Here is a 14,468-nt window from a genome sequence, read left to right as displayed (position 1 = left end):
AAGAGTCAGGGGAGGAGCAGAGCCTCCGGCTGCGGCGGCTCTGCTCCTCCCCTGACTCTTCGGCTCTGTTTAAGAGCCGAGCGCTACGGGCTTCGGGCAGCCCCCATGCCTCCGGACCCTGCGCCGCCGGAGCACGGGAGGGGAAGTGCCCGGCCGGGTGCGCAGGGTCCGGAGGCATAGGGGCTACCTGAAGCCCGAGCGCTACTGGCTTCACTGTTTGCCGGGCAGCCTCCAGACCCTGCGCCCCCGGCTGGGCGCTTCCCCTCCCGGGCTCCAGCTGCGCTGGGGAAGCGCGGGTGGGGGGGCGCAGGGTCTGGGGGCTGCCCGGCAAACTGTGAAGCCGGTAGCACTCGGGCAGCCCTTTTCGCGTGGCTGGGAGTGGGAGTGAGGAGGGGGCGGGGAAGGTGTGGAGTTGGGGCGGGGCTGGGGGTGGGAAATGGGCGGGGCCAGGGCCCGTGGAGGGTCCTCTTTTTTTATTTGTTACATATGGTAGCCCTAATTTAGAGTCTTAAATAATATTGTACTATGCATGGAGGTAAGAATTGCATGTCCTGAGGCTACTTGGTGGTTAGCTTTGCTACCAAAAAGAAACAAAAAACCAACATAGGACAATAGCTGATGAGAAACCTCTAATAAAATGTATTTTTCTTGAGGTATTAAATTAGAAGCATTAACAAAAGGAGAAAGCCATCTGAGAGGAAAATATTCTCTTATTGTATTTTGATCAATGTACCATAAAATAATAATGTGGCTTTTACCTTCAAATTTCTTACAAGCCATCACTACTTACCTTGGCTTACTAAGGGTGCATCTACACTGCAATTAAAAACCCATGGCTGGCCCATGCCAGCTGACTTGGGCTTGTGGGGCTCAGGCTAAGCAGCTGTTTAACTGCACTGTAGATATTTGGGCTCGGGCTGGAGCCCAGGCACTAGGACCCTGCGAGGTGAGAAGTGCGAATGTTTACACCGCAATTAAATAGCCCTGCAGCCTGAACCCTGCCAGCTTGAGTCAGCTGGCGCAGGCCAGGAGCAGGTGTCTAATTGCAGTGTAGACATACCCTAGAACTGCAAAAGTTTCCTCCACCATCTCCTCCTCCCCACCCTCAGTATTTCATGTGAATTTCGTGCTCATAAAAGGTGTCAGCCTATTTAATCCCTGTAGGAATGGGTGGAACCCATCCAAAAGGAACATTAGCAGCCATTCCACAACAAAAAATAAGGACTGGGAAGGTTACTAAAGAACAGGGGTCAACAAATTAGCAGGGACAAAGAATGGAAAAAACAGGAAGGGTCACAGAGTTAAAACATGGGAACCAAAAGGAGACACGGAGCAAAGAACCCCAGACAACACCCACTGTTCTGAAAAAGAATCTAGGGAATCAGTGGAGGCAACCATAAAAAGTGTCAGTTTGCCTGATCTGAAGGCTGAAGTCTTCTTTTTCTAGAGACAAGAGGTACATTAAAGGTGGCAACACTACAAGCTCCCCAACTCTGTCCAGTCCATGTGCTAAGGACTCTTATTTCAGTCTATATGGTCTATTTAGTCTTTGGTCTCTCTCTTGAGATTGCCAGAAAGGTGGGAATGAGTATTAACTATGCTGATAGTCTTTGTGATGCAGACACTTGTCCAGTAGGAAAATGACTTCACGCAAGTCACCAAATAGCCATCATTAGCTAATAGCTGTCAATCACCCACAAACAAGACTGGATTTGAAGTGGTGTCCTAGATGTTGAAGATTCTATTAACCTGTGAACCACCTGGTTCCCTTGAAAAGTTGAACTCAAGCCCAATTCAGAAGTTGAAATGTGGTGCATGGTGCAGTTGCCCAAACCCGTGATTATGGAACTGCTACATGTGTTTATCAAGTATGTGCACAACAGACTTTGTGTAAAGCTACTTCCTGTTCTATTCTATTCAGGTTCTTATACCACCCACCTCACAATATCATCTGAGAGCCTCTCTTCTCCAAAAGCCAGTTCATTAATTCTTTGCTCACAATCTTGAATGTGGCCATTCAGTAAATGCTTCTGAAACTTACAGTAGGTACATCATGTAACATTCAGCACTTTCTCTGCAGTTCACGCCATCCACCCTGTACCATAACTCCAAATTAATTCTAGGCAAGACCTCCCACTTATACAGTGTTGTACTAAACTCCTTTGTAAAGTGCTTTGGAATATACTGATAAAAGGCCCAACATAAGAGCTAGGTATTATATTATCATCATCATCTACTGAAATTTGGTGATCCTGAGGTATGGAGTGAGGTCAGAGTGGTGTGTCCCCACCATCCTTTGTTAAGTGGAAATTCATGAGACATTCTTAGCATATGGTGAAAGGTCAGCAAATTTTTCAGTGCAGAGTAGTGATATTTATCGTTCATTGTCTGTTATCAAACTAGACATGCTGCAAAGCTCGTGTATTCTTTCAGGCTTTACATATGGATAGGGTTGAACAATCTGGCATGTCAGAAGGTGGGATGTTGTATGTGCTGGGGTCTTAATTGGGGAGTTTAGGTGCTAACAGTTTTTGCATAAAACATATTAAGTAATTTGTTGTATTTTTAACAGTTGCATGGGTATCCTTTGGGTGGTACAGCTTCACACTGCTCCCTAATCACTGCTTTGCCTAAATGGTACAATCTAGCCCTTAATACATTTTTTTTAAAAGTGTTCCCTTATTAAATCCTTCTAAATCACTAATGCTTTCCTCCAAACGAGTTGGATTCCAGGCTAATCTCACAGTTCTTTTGGAAATAATGTTATTAAATTCCCCACATCTAGGTCTTTCAGGAAATTAATTGATATGACTTGCTCTTTCACTAACAGTTTTCCTCATTTCCTTTAACACTGGTGGAGGACAGTGATCAGAATCTGATGCTTTGTCTGCCATAAAATCATTTCCATTTCTTTTCACCCATTCTCTAACTCCTGTCAGGAAATCTAATCCTGGGGTTTGTTTACATTTTTGTCATCCTTATCCCAACTCATATTTCTATTAAAAAAAAATCAGATAAATGTCTATTTTCCCTACTTTACATTCTACAACAATTTTATAGTTTGGTAGAAACTTTCTCTGTAATTTTATATTTGTATTATTTTTTCAGGCTCCTCTAATTACTCTTCTTATTCCCTTCTGCTTATTTTTATATATCTCACCATTCTCTTCATTACCACACAGTTTATATTTTAAATACTTTTAAAAGCCTCCTGCCTATTGTTTACACTGCCCTAGTCTTTACATCACTATTTAACCACATTGGCCTTTGTTGCTCTTTTCCCTCCATGCACATTTAACCAGGAAGAATTCCAATTTAATTTTCTTCAGCTGACTATGTCCCACTTCCTGCAGCCCTATAGGCTTGCTATACATTACTGACTTCTAATCACAGCTCCTCAAGGCAATTTCTGTATTCCATCAAAATCAGCTCTCCAGAAGCCAAAGATTTTTGTACATGCAGCTATGGGATTTTCAAGGCCAATTACATTGAGTTAAAATCCATATTGAAGCAAAGTCCCTATTGACTCCAGGAGTTTTGTCTGAACGAGTTCTTCAGGATTTTGTCTACTTTGACCAATATGATCCTCAGTGCTCCCAAGCTTCACATTTATTCAATTAAACTTGGCTCACTTTTAAGGATTAGAACTGAAATAACCCCAGATTACACAGGCTGTTTTCCTCCTGTCTTTTTTTGACATAACTATTTTGCTTGTCACCATTACAAAAATAGTTGTTACCATCATAACACCAGTCATTGTCACCAAAAGATTTTACATAATGATGTGCCTTCCTGTGAATATCAGTCAATCATTTAAAACCTGCCGTCTGATCTGCTAGTACCACAGCCACCTATCTCATATGACCCCCATTATTATACTCTCTGAGTGTTCCACGATCTTTAATGTATTTATTTTCACAATACCCCTGTGATGTAGAGAAGTATCCCCAGTTTGCAGATGGGGAACTCAGTCATAGAGACACGAATAACTTGCCTAGAGTCCATAGGAAGTCTGTGGCAAAGCAGGGATATGAATCTGAGTCTCTCAAATCCCATAATAGAGCCCTAAACACTGGTTGATCCTTCCCTCCTGCTCTAAGTGATAATAATCGCATAAAGATTTTTTAGCTCCCTCTTTAAATCTCATAATAATAAACTGCACACTTCCCTTACTACCAGTAACAATATCAGAGAGAAAATCATAATGTACTTTTTGTTGGTGCAAATGACTGTGTCCATGAGCTTGTGGGAATGCATTTAAAGGTTGTTTTTGAAAACTTGGGCCACATGATTTATTAGTGGAAATTCACTTTGGCCAAAATTGGCTGCCAGCAACACCAACAGAAATCTGAAGAAATTCCACTGGCACAGGAATAATACCTGACTCTCATATAGTGCGTTTCATCAGAACATCTGAAAGCACCTCAGTTGCTAATTTGTTTAACCTCAGCCTTGCGAGGTAGGGAAATATCATTAGCCCCATTGTACACATGGGAAACTGAGGCACAGAGAGGTTAAGCAGCTTGACCAAAGTCACACAGGAAGTTTGTGGCAGAGCACAAACTTGAACCTGGTCTCACTTTAGATTGACTTCTGCTGAGTTACTCTGGATTTATGTTGATTTTATTGAGAGGCAAACATGCATTTTTGTTTTCAGAGAAGCACCCCTGAAACAATTACAGGGAGAAATCTGGATTCTGCTCAGCTGCTTTATTTTATTTTGTTTCCGCCTCTGAAAGAAAGTGGCTAAAGTGTTCCCCCTTCTTTTCTGCTTTCCTTTGATGCCCTAAGTGTGGCCAGATAAATGAGCAATGCAAGCAAGAGGACAAACAAAAAGCAATTTCTATCTTTAATGTCATGTGGGAAAAAATGTCAGGAGGGATTTAGAATCATATTACTTTCAAAGGCACTTGACTAAAGGTTTGCAGAAAGAAAATCAAAATGAGGGATCTGTGGGCTCTGCCCACAGAGGACTGTCATTTTGGATTTGATTTAAGGCCACGGAAAGGAGTGAACTACAGCATTTAATAAGATGTCATCTAAGTGCTCGTCAAACACATCATATGTCCTTCTGAGGAAATACTGGAGTTTTGGGTTTTCATTTTCGTGACAAATGTTGATTTTTTCATCATAATTCTAATAAGCTACTTTGTCAAAGATGAGCTATGTTGGGAAGATATATGAAACCAAAGTCACTTGTGGCAGTGGTGCACATCAGCTGGCCCGCTTCCTTTGGAAAATGTTGATACATGGCACTCTCTGCACAGTGAGCTCTACTCCCGGTGATGTTCCAACTGTTGTAGACCGTTTTATGGTAAATATCAGATTGCTTTGGGAACTGGAGCACATCCATCATTCTTTAGTGTCCCTTAATTTTAAATGAAGCCATAATCCTGGAAAGAGGCACTTCTTAATGCTCTGGGTAATATCATTAAGGGATGAAACCACTTAGTAACAGAAAAAATTCATCATTTGCAATAATTATACTCAGCTGTAAAGGGCCAAATTCATATCTGGTGTAAGCAGGCCCTATAGCTTTATATTCTGTCTTATCTATTTGCTGAAGGACTGAAAGGATAGCTGGATTTATCAAGTTTGATTTTGATCATTTACATCCATTTCCCTGGAATGGACTCCAATAAAAGCCCACTCAGGCTTAACACAGATGCTAAGGACAGTTCATTGGCATTGCTCATCACCAAGCAGTCAAATGAAACATGATTCATACAAAGAACTGGGGGATAATTCAAGACGCATGATTAATTAATAGAATATTATTAGGTCCAGTTGTAAGAACATTTCCATTTTTGCAGAACTAATTTTCCAAGTACAGCATGTATCCATTGTTTAATCTTCTCCAATGCTAAATACTTAATAGCCATTTTCAATGCAGACTTAGTTGCAAGAAAAACATCTGTACCAAATTTTAATTTTACATTCACGCTGATTTTGTGGATTATTCAGAAACATACAGCATACTAAGAAAGGAAGGAAAGAAAAAGTGCTACCTCTTGATCCACAGTGAAATAACTAGTGGAAAGTCACTACACGTAACATCCTGAAACACTGCCATAATGCAAGGTTTCTCCCTTTTCTTTGTGCCATAATGCAAGGTTTCTCCCTTTTCTTTGTCCCATAAGGCATATTCAAACCCACACATATACAATGATAGTCAGGGATTACTGGTCTGTGTGTAAAAAAATGTTTAGACAGAAAATGCCCTCTCTCTCTTTTATTAGATGTGGTCAGTTGGGAATCTAATAAAACAAACAAGCAGACAAAAAAAAAATCCTCCAAACACTTGGAACTATATGGAATTTGATACCTTCCAACAACCTTATAAACAGTGAGTTTCTATTTATTCTGATAAGCAGCATCTTCGTTCCTGATATTATTCCTGCAGATAGTATTACTTTTTATTAACAGGGTGTAGTTTTTCTGAAACATTGGTTTCATGAATGTTAGTTCTCTTTACAATTTGTGGGCCAAATCTTCAACTGGGGTAAATCAATATAGCTTCTCTGAGGTCAATGTGTCTATGCCAAATTATATCAGTTTAGGAAGCAGCCTTCTTTTGTGTTAGTTGCATAGAAAACTGGGATTGTATTCAAATTATATACAAAACTAGAAAATAAATTGCAACATTTCCCAAATGCTTTTTGAGAGAGATATGATGCTGGTGATGTTATTTATTATTTGTATAGTGCCTCAAATTGGGATAGGCACTTTGCAGAAAAAAAAATAAAGACATAGTATGGAAGAAGTTCAAAATAACCAGATCATGCCAACACTGACTAATGAATACAGTTACTACTAGTGGGGGAACTACTGTGATTGCAATGGAAACGTTCCCAGTTGTGAGCACTACACTTGTAGTTATTTTTTGCAGTACTGGACCATACTACTGGAATTATTACATAAATGGATGGGTGAGAAAAACAATTGCAGAGATGAGGCAAGACAAAATGACAAAATGAAGATCACATGTTTACTTAGCTATGGTATGTGCACACTTTGAAGGTTCCATTCAAGTTCTTTTTATGTTAAAATAATTCCATAAATAATCTCCATTTATAAAAACGGGTAAATTAACTCCAGTGGGCTGCAGCATGTGTTTGTTATCAATTCCACCAGTAGCTGAGTGGTTTAGATCCTAATCTTCAAAAACTTTTAAACCCTTTCCAAATCACTCTTGCCTTGGTGGTGCTCTTCTTTCCTGGATTATTCATACCCAGCAGCAAGTGTAAAGCTACAATACTGCTTACAAACATCCTCACAGCAAGTCTCACTCAGCTCAACAGTAATGACATGCTCTTCTCTCAGTGCAGAATTTCCCTGATATATCCTGAATATTCCAGAACATGTAGAGACCACTGCATTGCACATTAGGCAGACAGTATGGGAAAGTGGCACACACATTGCTCTGCAATTTTTCCTGGGAAGCAAGAAATCGTATTAGGCAATCCTTGAGCTGGCTCTCCAAAATTTCTAGTCATTGAACAAGTGACAGTGCAAATTCATTACATGATGAAAATAAGGGAAACTGCCCATACTAAGAGTCCAACTAGTACCCACTGAGGTAAATAGAAAGATTTGCTAGATCATGCCGTAAGAAACCCAACAATATCAGAAAAGCTTATTAGCCATAATTAGTAACGTTAATTTATTAAGCCTATTGGTAAGTTTTTATAGTATATAACCTAAACAAATGAAGAACATTAAATAATATGGACCTGATCTTAAAAGATGGAGATTCCACAGTGGATAGACATGCAAAAAGGGTCTGAAGGCTTATCTACACAGATAAATTAATCTGGATTAAGATAGGGTGTGGATTTAAAATGGAATAGCTATTACTGATTAACTCCCTGTGTGAGCGCTCTTATCCCAGAATAAGAATGCCTTAATCCAAATTAGTTTGATCCACTTGAATAAAGATAATTCAGATTAAAGTACTTTTATTCCAGAATAAAAGCATCCAGACAGGAAATTAATCAGGAATAGCTATTGCAGAATAACTTCCTGGGTAGCCAAACCCTGAATAGAAATCTCTACTCCCTTTTAATTTAAAATTGGATTTGCTGGTGTTCAGCTTCTTGCAGGGTTACACCATACATCATGAATAAATATTGCCCCACGATCATTTTAAATTCACAGTCACAAAGGGATATTCTTTGGCGGGGGTGGGGGTGGGGGGACTAACACAAGTCAGCCTCATAGACTCTTGATTGTACTAAATTGCAACTGAAAACTTATTTAATCAATTTTACTGCAATTGTTTTCTGTTGTAGAAACATCAGGAAAAAATGCCATCAAAGAGCAGCTGGAAGAATGGTAGTTTTCTGATAAGCAGCTGCAGAAAGGAGTATCGTTGCATTATTGATTAAAATGGGCAGCTAAAACCACAATCACACACCACAAAACCACCACATTGTGACGGACGGCTGTGCTGCTGCAAAGCTGTGGTAAGATCTCTAACCTAGTGTCACAGAAAAATCGCTGACATTAATTTAATATCTGTTAAATAAGTTCCTTTCTGATTCACTTTAAGATCAATGTCAATAAGAATTTAAAGCTGAGTTATTTCTGATTTCTGAATTTAGCCAGAAGTATTTTTCTAGCTATTTATTAGGGATCAAATGCCAGTTCCACTGTGGAATGGACTGACCATTTCATAAAATTCCTCAGGCATTTTAATTCACAGATTTACCAGTCACAAAAAGCTGACTATTCTCAGCAGAGCCTTTTCCATTTTTCCAGTTTAATGACACAGTGCTGAGGATAGGGGCTCACTGTTTATTTGTGCTACGTCCTCACTACAGGAGGGCGGGGGGGTCGATTTAAAATACGCAAATTCAGCTATTCGAATAGCGTAGCTGAATTCGACGTATCGGAGCCGACTTACCCTGCTGTGAGGACGGCGGCAAATCGACCTCCACGGCTCCCCCGTCGACGGCACTTACTCCTACTTCCGTTGGTAGAGTACAAGCGTCGATTCGGGGATCGATTGTCGCGTCCTGACGAGATGCAATAATTCGATCCCCGAGAGATCGATTTCTACCCACTGATTCAGGCAGGTAGTGTAGACGTAGACTTGGAGGGCAACATAAAGCCAGATTGCGGTCTCCCAGTTAAACAGGCAATCTGGGGTCCTTACACAGCCCAAGTGTCCCCTCCTCTCCGGCCCACACACTCTAGCCCCATCCCAACTTGGATTCTCACTCATAAGTACCCTCACCTCATAAGGACTCACCAGTTCTTCTTCGGACAGGCTGAGCCTATGTACTTCCCAGACCAGAGTTCCCTCTGTTCAGGCAGGCTGGGGTCTATCCCAGAGGAGGAAAGACTCAGCCTCCACTTTGCCAAACACAGGACTATGTCTGGAGCGTTACCTCAGCCTAGAACACCCCAGTTGAGTCAAGACCCAGGTGACAGCAACAAGGACCCCCCCTCAAGCACAGAGTCCTCTTCTGGAATGGTATTGGTGGGACCCCTCAAAGCAGTGGATTTCAGAGCTAACAATTAAGGTGAATGGGACAGTCCAAGCTATTTTTTCAGGCTGTCTCCAGACTCAGGCAGAATCACTGTATTGCTTACAACTGAGTTTTCACAATCATGATAAATGTTTAAAATATAAAGTTGAAATTCTGAAGTATTTGCATGAGTCCAGGAGCATGGCCCTAAGCAATGGGCCTACAGTACCATGGATAATACTACTGACCTTGAAGTGAAACTTAATATTCTTTGTACATGAATTATATTGTAAATAAAACGTGCTGTGTCAATGTTGCAAAGCAGCTGGAAATCTTCCCTACAGGGCAGCCGAAGAGTCCCCCAACAGAAAGGAATCTGGCTTGACACCATAGCATTTCAGATGTGTACATTCTCTTTTATCTGATTAACTAAATCCCACATTAGTTTATCCTCACTGCAGCTGAGGAGATCTGGGAGTGCAGAGGAAGCTCTATACCATTTTTCTGCTCTCCTGATCATGGACAAGCTGGGGGCCATGAGCAGCATGAAGACTGCTCTAAATTATGTTGTCTGCAGTGGCCCCATAGGGACAAGGATCAGGTGAAGTAGCATGAGCTCCATTCTTCCTCAGCATGCCCCCTATATAGAGGGGGACATGGGTGATGCAGAGTCAGCCACACTACCTGGAGATTCCTTTCTGTTGGGAGACTCCTGGGCGGTCCCTGTAGGGAAGATTTCCAGCTGCTTTGCCCCCAGAGACAGCACAAAGCAGGTTTTATTTACAATATAATTCACGTGCAGAGAATATGAAGTCTCATTTCAAGGTCAATATTATTCCCCATGTGATGTTTATCATATAAATACAAAGGAAATGGTCAGAGATGCACCAATCTGGCATGAATGTAGAAAAGGAAAAAAGGACTTACTGTGCTCCACTCTGTATTAAACCACTTAGCCCCACAGGGTTTGAGGTAGCAGGACTGCTGGCTGGGAGGTCTTTCCAAAAATGAACATTCATAAGGGTTCAACACATCAAAACTGCCTTCCGTTTTTCTAATACAAATGACTTCTCTCTGTTGGGTTCCGCTGCCACATTCAATTGAACACTGCATCAGGGAACAGAAAGAGTGGTGGAAGTCACATAACAGCATATCTCTGATATTCTAGTCACGTACTCTAGCTACTCTCATAAATTAAATATGCATTTTAGACTAGCGTTCTGTGCCACCAGAGGGATAGTCACACTTTATAAGTATTAATGTTCTGAAGGAGGAAACTTTAAAGCTTGGTTTGCTTATGCTCCAAGTCCCTGGATACAAATCTGGACTGCAACATTCTAATGTCTTCTTGTACATCCTTGTTCCCTGCCTCCACTGAACTGAGGCAGATCTTTCTTCTCATCCCCAGCCCTGCAGACCTGATTATTCACTCTTTCCGATACCCTGCCCACAGCCCAACTTTATTTTATGCTCGAAAACAGCAGGTGAAAAGTGGACTTGAAATACTGCTGCCCCAGGAAATATTAGACGTAGCACTTAACCATAATTGTGCCCTGAGGCCCTGATTCAGCAATGTACTTCAGCACATGCTTATAATTAAGCTTCTGAGTAGTCCCATAAAAGTCATTGGGACTACTCATATGCTTCACGTTTAGCCTGTGTTTAAGTGCTTCACTGGCTCAAGGCTACACAGCTTTTTGTCACGTTTTTGCTGGAGCACAGCAATCAGCTGAGCACTGTGAAAGAACTTGCAAGTTCTAGGCTAACAGGTTCTGTTCGTTGTACTGTTCCATATGGCTGGCCAATAAACAAATGACACACAAGATTTCCATTGTTTATTTATTTATTTGGGCACCAAAGTACATTTTTCAAAACTGTCCATAAGGAAACAGGATTACTTGGTTTAAAAAAAGAAATCCTTACACTTGCCGTACTGAAGCAGCTAAAGCACTACCTTTGGTTCTAAAGACTACAGAAACAAGTAATATTTGGTCAGCTCAGAAAGCCACCTAATCTAGTTACACATTTCCAGCATTTTACAGGGGCGTCAATTACATTAATTTAATTGAAGCCTAGGAAAGAGAAAAGAAAATGAAGTACTTTTTAAAAGGCATACCTTTCAAACTGTTCATAAGACATGAGTCTTTATGAAACAATCACATTTTCTTTAAAATCAATCAGTAAAAAAAAAATTATTTCCTCCCGGGCTTGTTACCTAAAATTAGCATCAAATTTTCAGAGGTGCCTAAGTGTCTTAGGAGCCTAAGTCTCATTGACTTTCAAATGAGAATTAGGGCTGGTCTACACACAGTTTTTACAATGCTTTAATTATGTCAGTTTAGAAGTTTTATACTAGTATAACGGCATCCACATTAGGTAGTTGTACCACCTTAATTGTATCAGTTTCTAAACTGGCATATATAAAGTGATATAAAAACTGCGTAGAAAACCCCTTAAGCTCCTGAATGCCTACATAACTTTGAAAATGGGACTTAGAATCCTGTCACTTAGTTTTGAAAAGTTTGCCCCTAAACTGCAGTACCCACCTTGTAGATCACTTGGAAGCAATGGAAGATGCACAGCATTTAGTCAGCAGGCGATGAAGAAGGGTTATCAGAAATACACTTGGAGGATTTAGTGAAAGCCAACAAAACATTTTTTCCCCAATAAACTTCTAAAAAAAAAATCACATTCTGAATGGATTATATCAGGAAACTTTTGTGTTTCCTGTAGAGGATATGACAGCTGTAACTGTTGATTTGAATTCAGAGCATGAAATTCCAACAAATGTGAACATTACCAAAACCAAACCAAAAAGGATACTCTGACTAAAGCCATGACAACACCATTAGCTTAGTTTCCCAAGCTATGTTAAAAGTAAAGAAGCAAAAGGTGTAAACACAGGATTCTCTATCTTTACATTTCACTGCTGTTTGATTTCTGTACTTGGTCTCAGCATAGTATATTTATATGGCAGTTTCTTTTTCTTACTTATAGGAAGAGGAAGGTCCATCGCTGCCTTGAGAACTATTGCATATTTTTATCAAAAGGATTGATTTTGCTCATAAAGTAAACTTTATAGGAAACTTAGGTTAAATGTTGAGACAATACACTTTCACTAAACTAAAATATCAGTCCATGATATTAAACTGAAATAAGTTGGAGGCTTTCCATTTTGTTATGTTTGGTATTAAAGTTCGTAATGTGATAACGTATAACTTGAACCAGGCCAGTATGGGATATAAATTTCTGTGAGGCTCTGTGAAAAGGACCATCGAGGATAAACGTTGAGAACCCTATATTTATTCATTAGGTTTTAGGAGCCAATTTAGCTTACAGCAGCCATCTGAAAATAAGATCACAGCGCAGTCTGAACAAGGCACAAATCAAGAAGCTTATCTGTTAGGATATATCCTAAGAATACTAAGGGATATTAATCACAACCTTGTACATTTAGAGTCTCTTTTTAAGGCCTAAAGAGAGCCTCACAAGAAAATTTACCTTAAGTCCTAGCCTGTGAACCAATTAATAATATTTACTTATGGCCAGCAAACTAGCCTCTACTTTGCCAAATGCATGATGATAGCCTAAAAAAGACTTTCTGTTTTGCCTTGGTTTTCATTAGTGAAATGGAATATATGTATGAGCATATAATACAGATGATATGACATCAATGAAAGAGTTTTATTTCTTTTCACTGGAAAAGGCTATCACCACCACAAACATTTTCCGGTGAACTCTCTTATGGGCTTTCTGTAGTTGAGAACTGTTGATACAGGGCTGGGAAGTTGAGGGAATATTGCTTGATCATCCAACTCTTCTACACCACTGGCCTGGCAAGCATTAACAAAAATCAGATTCTTTTAATTCTCCACTGGTGGCAGCAATGGTAGACATGCTGGTGGAGGCAGGGGGAGGTGGTTTTTTACCATGTATTATCATGAATTTGCTTTAGTGGTGCATGCAACCTCTCCTTTGCTTTCCATGCATGGTCATATGCACAAGTTCTTGTCTGAAATAGTGTTAACAGACAGACAAGGTCTTGTGAATATGTATGTCATATTACAAGAATAAAACAATATTTTCATTCTTATAATCTTAAATGGACTATGGTCTAAGATGGGTTTTAATATTAAAATATTCTCCCTGAGCCTCCATCACAGATGCAGCCAAAAGAAAACACTGGGTTGCCTCCACTGGCCTTCCACCAGAATGCATAAGAATAGGATAAAAGACAGTGATGCCCACAGGTGCCATCAGGCTCCAAGAGACATGCTGCTAAATATGCTGTGCGAATGCTGGGTGGGAGGTGGTGTGTCCAGTTCCATCTCATGAGCATTGCTTAAACAAGACATCTGGTGGCTTTTCATATGTATTGCCAATGGCAACTACTGGCTATAAGATGGTTTGACTATCATTAATAGGGATGTATCATTGAGAACTGGCCTTGAGAGGACTGAAGTCATCAATGGCCACTGTCTGCTGGCACTTCCTCATCACATTGCCTGCCCTTCTGGTTACACAAAGTCCCCACATATCGAGCTCTGAAGATTGGACTTGATGTCAGGAGGGGACCCAGCCCGGTTGTGGAATGGCAGTGATCGCACAGTTGCCCACGATTAATCCGGCTGCACCAAATTAGTAATAACCCTGTGGCACTCTTAGATGCTAGGAATAAAGTGTATAGTGTGGACATGGACACTTGGCTCTACGGACTTCTGCTGTCTAAGTGTAGTGTCGTTGTATGCCACCTATGCAGTTGCTCTTCCTTTCCAAAGTTCATGTAGGTCCTACAGGGTTTAATAATTGCTCTTATTTAACATCTATTAACAACCATTAAGAGATATTGTGATGACACAGGCTGTAATACCAGCATTACTCTGGTGACATGCAGCTCCATTAATTGTTTTCATAAGCTCTGGCTATGGACAATGTGTTCTCCCCTACTTCTTTCAGTGCATGTGCAAATTGGAGCCTGGATGGAAAACAGCTGAC

At 40.5% G+C, this 14,468-nt stretch overlaps 1 protein-coding gene across 3 annotated transcripts in view; it reads right to left on the bottom strand.

Annotated features, from left to right (window-relative positions):
- THSD4 (thrombospondin type 1 domain containing 4) overlaps positions 1–14,468 on the bottom strand; it is a 727,210-nt gene that overhangs the window by 7,720 nt on the left and 705,022 nt on the right. For all 3 annotated transcript variants that reach the window (XM_034783208.1, XM_034783207.1, XM_034783209.1), the window contains one exon: positions 10,401–10,580. In XM_034783208.1, coding sequence (XP_034639099.1) covers positions 10,401–10,580 — 180 coding nt within the window. The remainder of the gene's footprint in view (positions 1–10,400; positions 10,581–14,468) is intronic.

The sequence above is a fragment of the Trachemys scripta genome, chromosome 10 (assembly GCF_013100865.1).
Source record: "Trachemys scripta elegans isolate TJP31775 chromosome 10, CAS_Tse_1.0, whole genome shotgun sequence".
Classification (NCBI taxonomy): Eukaryota; Metazoa; Chordata; order Testudines; family Emydidae; genus Trachemys; species Trachemys scripta.
This window is presented reverse-complemented; position numbering and strand designations above follow the sequence as displayed.